Source organism: Pelobates fuscus, chromosome 5 (genome assembly GCF_036172605.1).
Source record: "Pelobates fuscus isolate aPelFus1 chromosome 5, aPelFus1.pri, whole genome shotgun sequence".
NCBI classification, from domain to species: domain Eukaryota; kingdom Metazoa; phylum Chordata; class Amphibia; order Anura; family Pelobatidae; genus Pelobates; species Pelobates fuscus.
In genome coordinates this window covers 44,846,276-44,864,798 of record NC_086321.1, presented here as the reverse complement: position 1 = coordinate 44,864,798, position 18,523 = coordinate 44,846,276, and the positions used below count along the sequence as shown (strand labels likewise).

Here is an 18,523-nt window from a genome sequence, read left to right as displayed (position 1 = left end):
AACCTACAGCAACAACCCTATCATATTCCTGGAGCGATTAGGGCAGGTATGTGGAAAGAGATTCAGGAGATGCTGGAGCTAGGGGTCACTGAACCCTCTCAGAGTCCCTGGGCTTCACCGATAGTGCTGGTAGCAAAGCGAGACGGCACAACTCGCTTCTGTATCGACTACCAGAAGTTGAATGACTGGACCGTCACAGATGCCTAACTCAATGCCTCGGATCAACGAACAGCTCGATCACATGGCTGGGGGGAATTTCTTGACTACCCTAGACTTGTGCAAAGGGTATTGGAAAATCCCTCTGGACCAGGCAGCCATCCCTTCGGGCTATACCAGTTTCAGGTTATGCCGTTTGTGATGAAAAATGCCCAGGCTAGGTTCCAGCGGATGGCTGACCGACTCCTAGATGGATTACAGGACTTTGCATGTGCCTTCTTGATGATATCGCCATGTACAGCAGCATATGGGAAGACCACCTGAAGCACTTGTCTATGGTATTCAAGAAAATTCAGGTGACTGGTCTCACTCTGAAGCAAGAGAAGTGCCATGTACGCTGTTTCCCTGACCCTACCTTAAGGCCGAGGTACTGTACCTCGGCCATAAAGTAGGGTCGGGGAAACAGCGGCCCAAACCAGCCAAAGTGGAAGCGAAAGCGAATGGGCCCCAGCCCTGGACCAGAATTCAAGTATTAGCGTTTCTAGGTACTGCGGGTTTTTACCGCAAATTTGTCCCCGGGTACAGCGCCCTGGCCAAACCCCTCACAGACCTGACTAAGAAGTCCCTTCCTAACCAGGTAGCATGGTCCCCGGAGTGTGTGGCAGCTTTTCAGAAACTCAAAGCGGCGCTGAGCGAGGCACCTGTGTTGGCCGCCCCAAACCATACTAATAAGTTTCTTGTCCACACAGATGCCTCCATGTTTGAACTGGGAGCCATGTTGAGTCAAGTGGGGAATTAAGGGATGGAATACCCGGTGGCATATCTCAGCCGGAAACTATTACCCAGAGAGGTCAGCTATGCCACCGTGGAGAAGGAATGTCTGGCTCTTGTATGGGCACTAAAGAAATTATAACCCTACCTCTATGGCCGTCCCTTTACTTTAATGACAGATCATAACCCCCTCATCTGGTTAAACAAAGTTGCTGGAGACAATCCCAGTTTGTTACACTGGAGTCTGGCCCTGCAACCCTACAATTTCACCATGCTGTACAGGCCAGGCAAACAGGACGGCAATGCGGATGGTTTATCCAGGCAAAGAGAGTGAGAACCTTGACTGACTTACCCGGACATCCCCAAGCAAACCCGGCAAGGTCTAGGAGGGTATGCCGACCTATGGAGTCAAGAGGGATCAATGTGAAGAAACTACCCTGTTTTGTTCGTTAACTTGGATTTTTCTCGTTCGGTAGATAAAACTACCGAACACCGAACCCCCCGGCTCATTAACTACAAAGGTAACGGCAGATTAAGTGCTTTCTCTGTGTGGACGCTGTTTGTATGGCCATCTTGCGCACGAAAAGAGACAGCTGGACTTGGTCATCGAGTGTCTATAACTAAAATCGGACACTCGACTTCCCGGTCAACTTTGCGAATGTCACAGACACCAAGCCATATGGCAAATGAGAGAGTTAGTTTATACTGAAACCAGACTTCCAGGCCACTTATGTGTGACTTCTCACACCTTACAGACTAGCTCTGCTTGGGTCCCAGCTTCATAGAGGAATTTAGGTTGTAAGCTCTGATCTCCCATACAAATCAAATGAACCCCTTTTGAAATTGACAATACCACCTCTGCCAGGCAGCCAGTTCATATATGCCCGAACATATCTTTCGTTTTACCGAACAGATATGAGCGCTTTTTGGATATGTTGTGCGCTCAGATAGGGGCTATTCAGGAATACCATTTTTGTGGGGTTCCGATGCTGTTGTCGTGTATTTTTGAGCTATGAAAAATTGTATTAAGTCTTCCTACTTGAGAGATAATTGAAGTAGCTTAATTGGAGCTCAATTATCTCTCAAACACAATGGCTTGTGGGAAGGAAACCCCTGTGATTTTGTATTAGAAACCCCATGCTAGGGACACTGCATAAGAAGCAGAGTGTGGCCTGATAAAGTTCAGATTGCTACTTTTACCCAATACGACTGATGTTGTCCACTATATTGGGGAATTTTACAAGGTTCCAGAAGGCTAGAATCACTGTATGCTGTAGCTGAATCCAGGACCAGCGGAGGATGAGAGAAGCAATAACCCAGGGACACTAAGAGACCCTACAACCCGTGACAGTTATTGTTATATAGTTGTATGTACATATGTGTTTCCTACCATTTGATGTGTATTGCCAACTGAGGAAGCCTCAAAAGACAGAGGCGAAATGCGTTTTCGCTATTTCTGGCTTTATTATCTTTGTATTATTTCAAATATCTTTTTACCAAGTACACTTACCTGCTGGTGTACCTTGAATTTACCAACTCAAAGTTACCCAAGGCTGAGTCTCTATTTGGCTCAGATCCCTGCGAGTTGAATAATTTTTCCATACATACATCTATATTATACAGTATGCACTATTCCCTTCATGTTCTATCAAACTGATCTGGAGTATAGGTTTCCTTTGTGAGTATGAATAGGCAGTAGGTTGGCCTTTAATCATCTGCAGGCATGACCACTGAGAGCCAAGTCAGCTGGCTCTACGTTTGTGAGTGTACTCGCCTATTTTTTATTCTCTATTGTAATACTGTAAATTTTTCTACACAATGATCTGTTTTTTCTGTGTGGTAACCTGTTGAGTACTTATCCTTACTTATGATTTGCATTACAGCAATTCTAAATTAATATGTTTATTATGACTCAATGTACTGTCTATCAGCCATATGTAATGTTCTTACTCCATACATATACAGTTCCTCGTAGGTTATATTTTGCAGCAGGGCCAGATTGGGAAACAAACTGACTCAGGCATTTTATAATCACAGCAGCCCCCTGAAAAGGGGGCGGGGCCAGAAAGGGGATGTTTTGTTTATGTATATAGAGGGTCTAGTGTGTGTGTGTAGGGGATCAAGAGTTTGTGTAAGGGATTACGTGTGTGTATAAGGGTTGTAGTGTGTGTGTGCCTGGAATGTAGTGCGTTTAAGTTGAAGAGTCTGTGTATAAGGGATGTACTGTCTACAGGCAGTGTTTAAGAGGGGTGCAGTGTGTGCGTGAGAGGGTGCAATATGTTTGAGAGGAGCAATGTATGTGTGAGGGGTTCAATGTGTGCATGATGGGTGCAGTGTGTGCATGAAGGGGTACAGTGTGGGTGTGAGGTATGAAGAGTGTATGTGTTTCATGGGTGCAGTGTGTATGTGTGAGAGGTACAGTGTGTATGAGGTGCAGTTAGTGAATGTGTTGGGAGGTATTGTGTTTGTGTAAGGGGGTATTTGGGAGCAAATTAAATATATATATATATATATATATATTTTAAAATTAATAAAACTGTACAAACCCCCTTCCTTCTTACCTTCTCAGGAAGGGGGGACACTGCAAACCCTTGTGGTCCGGTGGTGAGTGAAAGCTAGCCTGCAAATCCTCCTGGAGGCTAGATCTCTCTGCTCTTTTTCCTCTCTGCATTCAAGAGTCTATAGGCTGGTGAGAGATGGAGATCTTAGATCTGCCACCGGCCCGTCATGGCAGGCAGCAGGGCTGGCACTTGGATAGTGCCGACTCTGCATGGGCTGGTAGAGGAGATCTTCTAATCTGCCCTGTCAGCATGAACCATTGCCATAGTAACCCACCGGGCATTTCCCCAGTTGCCCAATGGCCAGTCGGTTCCCAGTGTCTACAGGTATAAGTAGCGGCACTGTTTTACAAGAATTCAGGAGATCTGTATTCACTTAAATATCCAGGGGTTCAAAGCTGCCTGATATAATCAACAATGGATATAACTGTGGAGCAAACAAACTGAACTGTTCCAGAAAAAATAAAAAAAGTTACAGATGATTGAGGAAGAGAAACACAAGTTGTAAAGTCTCCTGAATAATTAAAACTTAGGAAACCCCAATGGAAATAAACCTTGAACCTCCAGGTTCCAAGAAACAATTTACTACCTTTTGGAGTGTATCGGGGGTTGAGTACTGCTGGCAATACAAAGCGCACTGCTCCATCCGCCTCCACTGGCAGCTCCCGAACAAAGCATAGTGTCACCTCGGCCTCCTGACCAGGGAGTAGATTCCCCACAGTGCAGCTGAAGATGTCACCAGAGCTCTTGTCCTCCTCCAATAAGAACCCCTGTTGCCCCTTGCTAATAGCTTCATCATAGGTTTTGCGAGCCTAGGAGACAGATATAGAAAACTAATACATCCCCAATTTGTGCTTTATTTGTTAATATTAGAAATTTTATAGCCCTACATGATCTCTCTATCTGATGTCAACGTTACCTGCTCTCTCTCCTGAATATCTGCTATAATCTTCTTTCCTTCCACTGTCGCCTCAAAACTGTACACAGCGGAGTCATCATCCATAGGGAACACGAAGAGAGCTTCCACTGCATTCTCCTCCACGTTCTTATATTTCAGAGTTGCAGAAACATCGGCCACAAAGCCTTTCACTTGGACATCAACCGAGATCCCCTTGAGAGGGACTGGAGATTGAAAACAAACAAATTTAGTACCCAAGACACACACATAGTTACACACATATAAAACACGTGACTTGTGTGGTTTGGGAAAATAATGCCATTGAAGAGTTCTGGAAACATCATGAAAACCAGAGGCATCTGGTGTAGTTTTAAGATGGTGGGGCACCAGACACCTCGCACCGAATTTTACTACCCCCTACACACAGTACAGAGATACTCATACAATACAGAGAGCTGAGCATAATACAGATATGTCCATACAATTAAACAAGCTGGGCACAACAAAGAGATCTATAAAATTAATAGAGCCGAGTACAATACAGAGCATACCACAAATAGAGCTGAGAAAAAAATAGATATGATACACAGAGCTGGGCACATGTGATGGTAGTCACCATCACTGGGAGCTGAAGATGGACATTGTATGTAGGACCCCAGATTACTCCTATGTTTTAGTCATCCTGTGCCCATTATAGGTACAGGGTGTGTAATTTATTTGTTTGTTTGTTATTCTCCTCCCCTCCCTATTCCTTGTTGTTGTCACGGTGTGTTCCTTCTGGTATTTGACTTTGGCTTTGTTTTGACTTCCCTGATTTCTGGTATCCTTGAGTTCTGGCTTCGAAAGTATTTTGACTATTGTCGGGTAAGTTAAGTCCGGCCATTCTAAGGTCCGGTTAGACGTTATCCTTAGTCTTTAGGTGTGATACAATTCTGAGTGCTGGATCAACTATAATCCAAACAGTTGTTGACTAAGAAGGGCAAAGGGCATTGTCCCATTATTCCAGAGACCCCTTTTCGTCTACTGTATAGTATTATATGTGTTTTAGGAGTTTTCTTCTACAATGGGAGATAATTGTGTTAGCGTGTCTGTGTGTATAAAAGGTAGTTACTTTATTATACAATAGCTATTGTGCAATGGATCTTGGTGTCAGTCAGGTAATTCAGTTATGGACTCTTAACCTAATTCTGTCCTAGAAACCAAGACTCCAAGTAGTGACTTGTATTGTTTTGTTTGATGACCCCCCTGTTGCGATTACTCCTATATATACACCTGTGTTGTGTTCAATAAAATCACTTCTTATTCACCCTTCACTAAGTCTTTGGGTGAGACAGCTATACACTCTGCAGGAGAGCTTGATCACTTGGACTGAGGAAAAAATCAAGGTGAAGTACCAATATGGATGAGGCAGAGACATAGTCAAGATAGCAAAAAGTCAGGTCAAGCAGCAGTTCATCAACAGAGATCAGGCCAAAAGTCAGATACCAGGTAGACAATATTGAAGTTTATAAGCAAAACATGGGTTCAACATAATGGAACAAGCAGCACAGTATTACTGAGCATCCCCCGCCCCACATCACACCTTCAATACCTGTCACAACCCCTGGCAGTAACACCCACTTCCACTATAAGACAAGCCTAACCTAAGGAGCATGGCGGCACGTGGACTAGTCCGTAACACTTCGTGCAGGTCATTGACCAGGCCAGATCGCGAGCTACAGCACTCTAATGGATGCCGCGCTTATGCCCCTGGCTACCGGCAGAACATTCTGTACATTTGTTGGTGCTCCACAGTCCGGCAATCACATGGCGTGGGAGCATGAGGTGTGTGCTGAGCAGAGCAGGGGTCTGATACTTATTGGGCACATTTATTAGATATGTGAGGGGAAAACAAAAGAACAAACACAGCACAATGTGACTAAGACACAAATTGTAAATTTTTCCTCAGTTTTGGCTGGTAAGCAATTGGGAAAAGAAAATCAAGAATCAATTACTCAGTTAACACCCTGGTCTACAAGAGAGGTTTATTTAAGAAACTTTGGTGAACCACCCTGCATTGTTCCACGCATTCTTTTCAAAAGTAACCTGACTGGTATTTCTTTCTAATTTAGACTATCGAATAGCTTTAACATTTCAAAAATGCCTTTAGTTCTTCACCGCAAAACCAGTTTTTAAAAAATTTGAAAAAAATGCTGTGACGTTGTACAGTGTTTTTCTTGGTGAATGTGACTCTTTACACTATATCTAGTTTGTTTTGCAACTTTCAGCATTTATAAATATCAGACACTTGACGTGGAGATTATCCCTTACTCAAATGAGTATTTAGATCATTGTGGGGCAGTGTCATTTCCAAATACATGCAGGCTATGTTAAAGTAACCCCTTCCGAACCCAAAGAGCACTTCAGCTTGATAAGGGAAGGACATACAAGCCATATGGTCACAAAGGAAGCAGGTACCACGCAAGCACTTATACAGACAGGGTGAACCATAACTATTTCTTGTGACAAATCTGAGTGATAGGATGTAGTTATGTTTGCAAATCACTGGAGTTATAAGTAGAGAGAAAATATGGGACATTCTTGCAGCTTTTTTACCCTAACCCGTAACTATGTCAGTACCATGAGGTGTTTGGGGGTTTGGAGTGTCACTTTAAAGCTATGCTTAGCCACTACTACATTCATGCAAAACATTAGTGTAGAATTTCCCTTAGTAAATCTGTATTTCCACTCTAGCCGTTGCTCTGCAGATCTTACAAACGGATGGAGACAAAACTCTCACCTGGCTTCTTTGAGCAAACTATTATGAGACCACAGCAGGGAAACATGTTTGCAGAAGACCTGTGAAGAGAGCACAAGAATCATATTATTGGCAATGCTCCATAAATTTGAATCAATGCAATATTTCAAAGTGTAGGACTTTTTAAGATGCATAGGAATTAATTCACTAAATAGAAGTCACAAGCCATAAGCACAGTGACATAAAAGTATGGCGGCAAGGAAGGAGTTAGTCTGCCACGTCTTGAATTGGAATGCAAGAAAGCTCTCTCTCTCTTTTTTTTATATTCTTTTTTTTTTTCAGTACAGGCAAGTAGATAAGGTAGATATCAGATGGTTCAGTGAGTACATAAGTCAAAAGACAATAACATTGAACAACATGTTTCGTGTAACAGTGCATCACATGAGAATACTGTAATATGAACCTTTGGTACTTAATAGTGTCTGGAGAATCGCACGCAGGCAAAAAGGGTCTGTCGCTGAACGTCGCTGGTGTACTCTGCTACTGCCTCATTTTATATTTCCAGTGCAGTAGGAAATAGGGGAGGGAAAATAGGTGTTAGGGATAGAGACAGAAGTGAAGTTAAGTGATAACCGGTAGGTGGTGGGTCGTGCCGTCTTCTTCCCTATGCTCTCAGGCGGTCGGATCAGAAGGACCCCCATTCGATTTGGCTGTAAATCCCTATAATATGAGGTGCCACTCCCTCTACTAGGGGCCCAGTGCGCTTTCATCAAAGTTTATATAGTACAGGAGGTGAAATAAACAAAAGAAAAGTAAATTGCTGCATTAACTGGACCAAAAGTATGTTGCCCTCCATTCCTGCACCCCCCCTTATCTCGTGGTATGTTACCTTTTGTAGTGTCTGAGGTGGTGTCTCAGCTAGTGTTAAATTGATCCCACAGATCTCAAACCTTGCTGAACGTTGTGGTAGTATTCCACACTTGGGCGGTTAACTTGTCCATGAGATAGATTTTATTAGTGACTAGTGTGAGTGTAGGGGCCTCCAAGCATGACCATTTCTGTGCCAAGTCCCTTCGGGCCGCTAGATATATCATGTTCAATAGTTTTTGCTCATGCCTAGTTAGGCCCTCACTCAGACTTGAGAGCAGATATACCAAGGAATCTAGTTCTAGTCTTCGTTGCATAATGTGAGATCCCATCTCTATCAGCTCTTGCCAGAAGGTCGCTGCCACTGGACAGGACCACCACATGTGGATGTAGGTTCCTTTGTTGCCACACTGACGCCAGCAGGCATCTGTGGGGACTCATTTCATACAGTACTGCTTTGCCGGGGTGGTATACCACCGAAAAAGCGTCTTGTAGGACTGTTCCTGGAGAGTCACACACATTGATACCTGTGTGCATGCCTCCCAGATGTCCTGCCATTTCACCCCATCCAGGGGTAAGAAAGCTTTTTAAAGAACACAAACATTTATTCCTGACCCTGTAGTATTAAAAACACCAGCTAGCCTCCCTGCTCCCCTAAATATAGTAAAATCATACCTTTACCTTAGTCTGCTGCTGCTGGCTCTGCCCCTGATCTGCCTACTTGGCTGACGTCATCAGAAGTCTTGATAAAAAGCAATCACAATGTTTCCCCATAGGGACGCATTGGATTGGCTGAGCTTCTCAAGGAGGCAGAGCCAGCACAAATCAAACACAGCCCTGGCCAATCAGCATCTCCTCATAGAGATTCATTAAATCATTGCATCTCTATGAGGAAAGTTCAGTGTGTCTCCAAGCCGAGGGTTATAAACAAAAAATCGTAGGGCACTCAATGTGGTAGATTTTAGCAGGTTTATTGGACAGCACAACGTTTCGACCTGTACCAGGTCTTTTTCAATTTTTAAAAATTTATTTTTTTCAATTCTTTATTTATGCATCGACAGTCAATTTTTATTTTTTTTAGCTTGAAAAAGACCTGGGTACAGGTTGAAACGTTGCGGTGTCCAATAAACCTGCTTAAATCTTCCATAGTGAGTGCCTAACTATTTTTGTTTATACTTGGTCTTATTGGCTATGCTGACCCATGCTCAGTTAGCACCCTGTGATTTTTTATGATTTTTATGTTTCTTCCATGCAGAAGGTTGAGACACTGAATGGAAGTCCCAGGAAGCTGCTCTAGTAGCCATTTGAGGAGGGGCCAGTGGAGTTATCGCTAAGCTGAAAAGACAGTGTTTACTGCACAGAGCCTGATGGTAATGATTCAACTCACTAGAACAAATACAATAATCTGTAGTTCTTCTTGTGACTGTAGTATCCGTTTAATATTTTTGTGTCAGTTGGACAGTTACACAGTAGCAGGACCGAAGTTGTGACACTACTGTTTCTGGGGATTGGAGCTGCCTGGGATTGGGTTAAGGTTGTGAGCATTAAAACCATGGGAAGCTGGGACAGAAAAAAATGCAGCAGTTCAAGCGCAATCCTGTCAGTGGTTACGGAGGCAAGAGTGGTGGGGACTGACCCTCTCCCTCCCTCCCTTTAATTTTATTTTAACTGTATTGTCGTGGTGTTATAAAGAATTGGGGCAAAAGTCATCCTCAGGGTCAAGTTCTGAGGAAGGATATGGTGGTAAAAGGATTTAAATAAAAGGTGGTCAGGTCATCTAAGACTGACTGGCAATTTGGTGGTTAATAAATGTAAACATTTTAAAAAGGTTAAAAGTTTATCTTACATGTTTATCATTATTAAACTTATGGTTGTAAGCCCCTTAAGCTCTGAATAAACAGCACAGCCAAGCCCATGGAAAAGTCAAGCAACTTTGTCTGTGTTTATTGTGTGGTCTAATTGTATTTATACAAAATATTGCCTACCAAACATATAAATTAACACCTGAATTGCAAATAAGGGAAAATACCAAAGAATACAGAAATTTCAAACACAGACATTATTCATATTTCAATTTGTGGCTTACATTATATTGCATAGGCGATGATAAATTTACCGTGAAATTCTATCGTATCACGCACATTGATAAGGTAGCAGACGAGGACATATAGTGAAGCACTTACATGGATTGCATGTAATATAAACACTGAATTCTAAAGTGGCAGTCTTAGCATCATAACCACTATATGATTAAGTAGGGATTAGAGATATCTGATGGCACGTGCTGCCCATTGGTTCTTTGTCAAACCATTTTTGAGCTGTATTGCTAACGTTTTTTGACAGACAATGATTGGCTGAATATGTCAAGTGATTAGTGGTTTAACAGAAGCCAATGAGTGTGCCTCTCACATCTACTATAAGTAATTAAAGTAGTAGTTTAAGGTAACCAGGCCGGGCTAGTTCAGGTGATAATTAAATATGTGCCAGAGAAAGGAATAATTAATTATATTTATTTTTGCATTTGGCGCAGAGAGAGTTGTTAATCTAACAAAAGAGAATCGCTGGCATGGAGGGGAAAATAATAATGCACCAGTTTTCCTGTCTGCATGAGTCAGATACTCCTATTGACGTGTAATAAAATATTACAGTTATCAGATAACGCACATCATCCAACAGCCTTTCCCTGCTAAAGTATTTACTGTATAATTGTATTTCACATACTGGTTTCAGGTCTAACTACGGTCAGTATGTAGTTTATTTACATAGAGCACCGCTGTACTGTGATAGACACTCAGCGAGTGAATGAAGCCGAGTGCAGCAGGGATTCATGGTAAATATGTAGGTGTACGACCAAGGCCCTTTTGAGGCCCAGGCCATTATGGGGTCCGGCCTGGACTCCCTGTATATACCCACTGTATGGGAAGACGTGCCGTTCTAGTCTTTCTGTATCTCACTCTGAGAGTGTTCATCTCCATGAGCTCCCTCTGTAGCTCTTCCAGACAAAGGAGTGACTGGCTATGATTGGCTGGCACCCGGCCCTGGGGTCCAGTGGAGACCAGGCTGGCCAGGTACAGGTCAAGGGCAGGAGCTGCAATAGCTTCTGCAGGGTGCTCTAATCCAGTGTGGATTCCCATTCACAAGTTCTTGCATAAAGTGATTTGAGGTTACTTCCTATAAGTGCTGAAATGCGTAAATTGAGGATTGCCCCTAACCACTCAGTTTGCACTAAGGACTCTTGATGGGTCAGAGCCGGTTAAGCTTTGGCAGCCTCTGAGTGCCGTTTAAAAGCACCTCGAGTGCCATAGGTTGCTGACCTCTGTATTCGATAATAGCATAAACTAGGTAGTATAGATAGCAGTATATATTAGGTAGTATAGATAGTGTAGCGGACCACAGGTAACTCGACCAGTTACCATCGCTACTTCCTTTCAGCCAGTCAGGAACCACTTAAAATGTACAGAGACCAAGTTGTCCATTTGTCTCCCAGGCATAGATAGCCCACCATCCAGGGTCTCCTTCCTATGCTCCTCTGTACTTGGGAGTCACAGCGCGGGAAACCTCCCGCCTCTCTGACTCCCAGCTACAGGAAGCCTGACAACCCCACCCCCATTGTCCCCAAAGGATGCCCACACCAACCCCAGGGCCCACACAACGGTACTTGTCGCGACCAGCGTCCGTTCGCTGGGTCCCTGTGGAAAACCAGGCAAGGAAAGCGTCTCCTTTCAGGATACAAATGCTCCCCCTCATCAATTACTTCCCTTGTGATTTCACACTTATGTTGCGAGTTGTTCACATTCTAATTGATTGGTACAAACATTCCAATGGGTACTGGGGAGGTCTCCGTTTGGGAACCGAACAGGGTGGGAAGCAGTTCACCAATGCTCCCCCTGGATGGCGTTCGTCTATACGAACTGGCGGCCACCCAGGGGATGACACACGCCAAGGCTTCCCTTGCGGTTTTGGCATCAGGTCGAGGTAAGAACGTTCTAATGAGCGTTTTAAATGGATTATTGAGGTAGTCCCTGGATTCCCTTTGTGGAGGCACTCCCGAACAGGGAGCAGGCAATTTGCACAAATACACAGGTTAGTACACATAATAAAGACAGGGGGAATAACTGGGGTTCTGTCACAGATAGTAATATAGATTAGGTAGTATAGATAGCAGTATAGATTAGGTAGCAGCATAGACTAGGTAGTATACATAATAATTAGAGAATATATAGTATATATTAGGTAGTATAGATTAGGTAGTTTACATAACAGTATAGATTAGGTAGTAAAGATAACAGTATAGACTATGTAGTACAAATAGTAGTATAGATTAGCTAATATAGATAGTAGTATAGATTAGCTAGCATAGATTAGGTAGTATAGATTAGGTAGTATAGATTAGGTAGTATAGATTAGGTAGTAGTATAGATTGGGTAGTATAGATTAGGTAGTATAGATAGTAGTATAGATTGGGTAGTATAGATAGTAGTATAGATTGGGTAGTATAGATAGTGGTATAGATTAGGTAGTATAGATAGTAGTATAGATTGGGTAGTAGTATAGATAGTGGTGTAGATTAGGTAGTAGTATAGATTGGGTAGTATAGATAGTAGTATAGATAGTGGTGTAGATTAGGTAGTATAGATTAGGTAGTATAGATAGTGGTATAGATTAGGTAGTAGTATAGATAGTATAGATAGCAGTATAGATTAGGTAGTATAGATAGTGGTATAGATTAGGTAGTAGTATAGATTGGGTAGTATAGATAGTAGTATCAGACACCGATTTGGGCATATATATTATGTCCTTGCATCCTAAAGTACAGATTACCTTTAACTCATAAATGGCAGAAAGTGTAGCAGGGGACATAATCTATATCCCCAAACCACTTCATTAAGCTAATTTATTTTGGTTCTTATCCGTGTCCTTTTAACACAAGTTGTAGGTGATTGTCAGTGTTTTATTCAAAGATGTAATTTCTAGAGAAGTAACAGTTCCCTTTTAAATCCTCATAAAACAAGAAGCATTTACATTTTTTTAGGGGATATAAGGGCGATATAAGGGCGAACCCACACAAAGATCCCTGATCTTTAAAATGAAATCAGAGCCAACTACATTGGGTATATTGAATCGAATGCCCGTTAGAGTTCTGCCTCTTTACCCACAATGCAATTTGGGAAAGTATGGCAGCATGACTCATTTCTTTTGTTGGAAGCAAAGTTGCTTAAAAATCGCATTCAAAACAAAACAAAACAAGATGCCACAATAATCTCTCCACAAATTCCCAACACATTGTGTTCATTATTTGAGTAACAAATAAATACAGAGAGCATAGTCTGCTACCCACAATGTCATCCTTGATGTGAGTGTTAGGTCTGCATCTCTGCATTTATACTGATGGAAAAACTTCAATGAATACACAGCCCTCAAATTTGATCACAGCTTGTGTTGGATTCACACTACTTTTGCACGCTTTTTGCTCAAGAAGAAATGTATGCAAGGAAAATCACATTTCTCAGGGACACTGCAATATGTGGTAAACTAAAAGCACATTTGCAACGTGTTCTAAATCAAGCTGTTAATTTATAGATTATATGAACCATATTGCTTAAAGGAACACCATAGGATCAGGAACACAAACATGTATTCCTGACCCTATAGTGTTAAAACCACCATCGAGCTCCCCTGGCTCCCCCTTGCCTCCCTTAATATAGTCAAATCTTGCTTGTATTCAAGTCTGCAGCTGCTGCCTCTGCCCCTGATCTGCCTGCTTGGCAGACATCATCAGAAGTGATTCTGTCAAGGAGGCAGAGCCAGCAGAAGCCAAGGAGAGAAGTGCTCCACACCTCACACTCTCATCAACCACAGCCAGTGGCAGGACCCAAAGCAAGCCATCTTCCTGATCACGAAAGGTATGCTAACCAGAGGGTGGCTTGCTTGGGGTCCCGCTGATGGGAGTGGGAGGTCTGGAGAAGCTCCTTCGTTGCTCCTTTCTTCCTTTCCTCCTGTGATGAGGTCAGTGTGTGTTTATGTCAGACTGTATATCTGTGTGTCAGTGTGTGTACCTGTGACTCAAGGTGTGCGTATGAGTCAGTGTGTGTATCTGGGTGTGATTGTATGTGTCAGTGTGTGCATCTGTGAGTGTTAATGTGTATGTATGTAAACTAAAAGCACATTTGCAACGTGTTCTAAATCAAGCTGTTAATTTATAGATTATATGAGCTATATTGCTTAAAGGAACACCATAGGATCAGGAACACAAACATTTATTCCTGACCCTATAGTGTTAAAACCACCATCGAGCTCCCCTGGCTCCCCCTTGCCTCCCTTAATATAGTCAAATCTTGCTTGTATTCAAGTCTGCAGCTGCTGCCTCTGCCCCTGATCTGCCTGCTTGGCAGACATCATCAGAAGTGATTCTGTCAAGGAGGCAGATCAGAGGCAGAGCCAGCAGAAGCCAAACACAGCCCATGCCAATCAGGATCTCCTGATAGAGATGCATTGAAATAATGCCCCTCTATGAGGAAAGTTCAATGTCTCCATGCAGAGCGTGGAGACACTGAATGGCAGTTCTGCCCCAGGAAGCACATCTAGCAGCCATATGAGGAGTGACCAGTGAAGTTATCACTAGGCTGTAATGTAAACTGCATTTTCTCTGAAAGGACAGTGTTTACAGCAAAAAGCCTGAAGGGAATGATTCTACTTGCCACAACAAATACAATAAGCTGTAGTTGTTCTGGTGACTGTAGTGTCCCTTTAAGACATAAGCAGCTGCTCCAAGGCTTTACTGAATTACCATTTACCATTTTGTACAAATACAGATGTGGATCTGGCTTTTGCACTGCAAACTCTTGCTCCCTATGCCAGGGATCGGCATTGTTGTCAAGCAAGGTGTCTTTGCATGCCCAATTAGGCCAGTTGAGGAGATCAGATGATCTTCCCAGCCAGCACAAAAGTACCCCAGGGTTGGAGCGCAAGATAGCCTGTGGTCTGCACCTACAGTGGGTGCAGACACCACAGGGAAAACACCCTCGTGCTCTGATGCCCGCATGCTGGGGGAGCCCATCGGTTGCCCCATGCATTTAGGGACACCCAATGAGTATTGCTGAACAGTGGCCAGGTCGGGCGCCACGGCGCAATCCTTTCACATCGGCACCCTGGGAGGAAGTTAGAGTAGGAAACTTCCTCCCAACTATAAGGAAAGGAGCAAGGAGAGAAGTGCTCCACACCTCACACTCATCAACCACAGCCAGCAGCAGGACCCAAAGCAAGCCATCTTCCTGCACACGAAAGGTATGCTAATCAGAGGGTGGCTTGCTTGGGGTCCCGCTGATGGGAGTGGGAAGTCTGGAGAAGCTCCTTCGTTGCTCCTTTCTCCCTTTCCTCCTGTGAGGTCAGTGTGTGTTTATGTCAGACTGTATATCTGTGTGTCAGTGTGTGTACCTGTGACTCAAGGTGTACGTATGAGTCAGTGTGTGTATCTGGGTGTGATTGTATGTGTCAGTGTGTGCATCTGTGAGTGTTAATGTGTATGTATGTGGCAATGGCCGTGTTTGCATAAGTATTTCCCCCATAGAAAAGAATGTATAATACTTTCCTATGGGGTTTTACATGACGCTGGATGTCCTATTAAAAACGGCAATAATGTGTTTTTTTAAATAACTGCAATAATTATCTTTGCAGGCTTCAGGGACCTGGGACTGTGCATGCAAGCCACTTCACTGAGCTGAAGTGGTCTGGGTGCCTATAGTGTCCCTTTAATACACACAAATGTAAATCCGCATTTGAAAGCCAACACAACATACAAACACGCCCCTGCAATCAAACACCAATATTAAATACAAACACACCCTTATATTAACACTAGATTATATACAAACACCTGATCATTCAATCACCAACACTACACACAAACACACCTCTGCATTCAAAGCAAACACTACAAACAAGCACACTACTGCATTCCTATATCAACATACATCCAAATACACCAGTTCATGCACAAACATACTCTATACAAAAACATGCTTACAAAACTACACAAACACTGCTCACAAATACAACCCTGCAGGTATGGGCAAATGGTAGATCTCCAGCTAGCACACATTCGTGGAAGTTGTACGACATATGGGGATCTACTTTTTGGCCACTTCTGTGCTACAGGGGGGGCACAAAAGAATTTCTTGCACTAGGGCCCTCTCTTCATTAGTTCTGCCAATGCATCCTGTCTGCTCATAACCTCTGCACACTAGAAGCTGTTTATAATCAGTGGATCCCACTGCAGCCCATTTAGAACAGGTGGGTATTGCTTGATTATACCTCCTGCAAGCAGGTTATACCCAATGGAACCTGTCTGCAGATACATCCCTGTACGTTGTTTGTACTCTGTGCATTCTATATGTTTATAGTCTGTGTATTTTATGTTATTCTGTGCATTCTATATGTTTATATCCTGTGTATTCTATAGGTTGTTCTGTACATTCTATATGTTTATATCCTGTGCATTCTATATGTTTATAGCCTGTGTTTTTTTATGTTGTTCTGTGCATTCTATATGTTTATATCCTGTGCATTCTATAAGTTGTTCTGTGCATTCTATATGTTTATATCCTGTGCATTCTATAAGTTGTTCTGTGCATTCTATATGTTTATATCCTGTGCATTCTATAAGTTGTTCTGTGCATTCTATATGTTTATATCCTGTGCATTCTATATGTTTATATCCTGTGCATTCTATATGTTTGTATCCTGTGCATTCTATATGTTTGTATCCTGTGCATTCTATGTTTGTATCCTGTGCATTCTATGTTTGTATCCTGTGCATTCTATATGTTTATAGCCTATTTTTTATGTTGTTCTGTGCATTCTATATGTTTATATCCTGTGGATCCTGCATGTTGATAAGCAATGATTCTTTCTACCTGCATCATGCAAGCTGTTATAACTCCTATATCCTGCTTGCTGATGATGCCCTAGGGCTCCTCCTGTTCACTAATTATACCATGGATTCAGCAAACTGTTTATATCCCTGTATCCTGCGATCTCTTTACAGCGCCCCCCAGCTGTCAATAACCCCTACATACCTTTTCGCAGGTGTCCCTGTGTTTGCTGCTTGTTTTCCCTTCTTACCTCTCACACTCGCAGCTTCTCTTCCTGTTATGTAGCTCAGTATGAATCTTGGATCCCTTTCAGCTCAGTTCTCAAAAGCAGTGTACGAGGGAGTGCCCACCAACAGCTGAACTTGCAGTGGGAGGGAGTGCCGATCACAAGGCCAAACCACAGGCCTGAGTAGAAGATCAGAATGCATGAAATGACAAGAGTTACAGTAAGCTTCTGACACTGGTCCAAGTTATGGAAATTCTAACACTGTATCAGCTATGACTCACATGATATCTATCCAGGAAACTGGCTCATCAGTTGCTGTTTATGCTGCTGGCAATGGAGTCAGATAACACTACTGATCAATATCTCCATCAGCCTGTGAGCACAGGGTTTTTGGCTGTAATTACACAGGTCAACAAAATAAAACTTTTTTTTCTCTCATCATAAACAAAAACATATTTTTCTAGATCAATGTTTCATGCTGATTCCAAATATATATTCACTTTTGTTATATCACGTCTGGTTTGTGAAATACGACCATCCTTTGAATTTGATAGATTTTATATATATTTCAGAAATGTGCCGGGAATACCTGTGCAGGGAGTCGTACCAGAGTGCATGCATTATTGTTGTAACTTACATATATCATGAACATTTATCGTCAGTTTTTTTTTTTTATTATTCTTTATTTTTGAAGTGCATAAGCAAAGTACAGTCGCTTGTGAGTTACCCCAAAGGCACTCCTCCAGCGTATTATAAAACATTTTAACAGGAAGGGGTAAAGACGACTTTGCACATTTTTGTATGTTTAAGTTATGCATTACACGGTTTCGGTTGTTCTGACTTAGGCATATTCATATCATAAAATAAGCTAAACTAAAATAGCATCGCTTATCTTTCCGATCATGAAATAAAAAAGAAAGTTAAGATGCTGTGTCGTGTGTAACGGTAGCTATACCAGTAGACTAGTGTAGTCAATGTAGTATTGTGGGTCGATTAATAGAATTGCATTTTTTAATTAGCTGGGTCAGGATGCTACGGAGCGAGTGTTGCCTTTCTCGTGTAAATGGCCGTGCAGGAGTAGTATTACCTAGTGCAGGGGTAGGCAACCTTTTAGCAGCACTGTGCCGATATAGGATTGTGATGTCCCGTAGCGTGCCGGTCCTATTTTTTTTATAAATCGAGGTGTGTGTGCTGCCGTATTCTGCTTGTGTTATTTGTACTGTAATTGCTTTGTATCGTTGTATTTGTGCGTATATATGCAGGGCTGTCTTTAATAATGACTGGACCCTGGGCAAAGCATTTGCTTAGGGCCCCCTGGACCCTGTCCCCCCTTCCCAGGCATGCAATCACGTCCTCCACCTCAACACAGTGGCGGACCTAAAGTAGAGAGGTGCAAGAATTCTTGGCGGTCTCCCTGTTGCACGGGTGATAAAAAGGTAG

The 18,523-nt window shown here is 42.7% G+C and overlaps 1 protein-coding gene across 1 annotated transcript in view; it reads right to left on the bottom strand.

The window, feature by feature from the left end:
- LOC134610682 (von Willebrand factor A domain-containing protein 5A-like) overlaps nucleotides 1–17,346 on the bottom strand; it is a 28,470-nt gene extending 11,124 nt beyond the window's left edge. Inside the window, exons 1-4 of the mRNA XM_063453790.1 lie at nucleotides 17,062–17,346; nucleotides 7,163–7,221; nucleotides 4,405–4,607; nucleotides 4,075–4,297 (exon numbers count right to left, since the gene is read on the bottom strand). Coding sequence (XP_063309860.1) covers nucleotides 4,075–4,297; nucleotides 4,405–4,607; nucleotides 7,163–7,208 — 472 coding nt within the window. The 5' untranslated portion in view covers nucleotides 7,209–7,221; nucleotides 17,062–17,346. The remainder of the gene's footprint in view (nucleotides 1–4,074; nucleotides 4,298–4,404; nucleotides 4,608–7,162; nucleotides 7,222–17,061) is intronic.
- Between the last annotated feature and the right edge of the window lie 1,177 nt (nucleotides 17,347–18,523).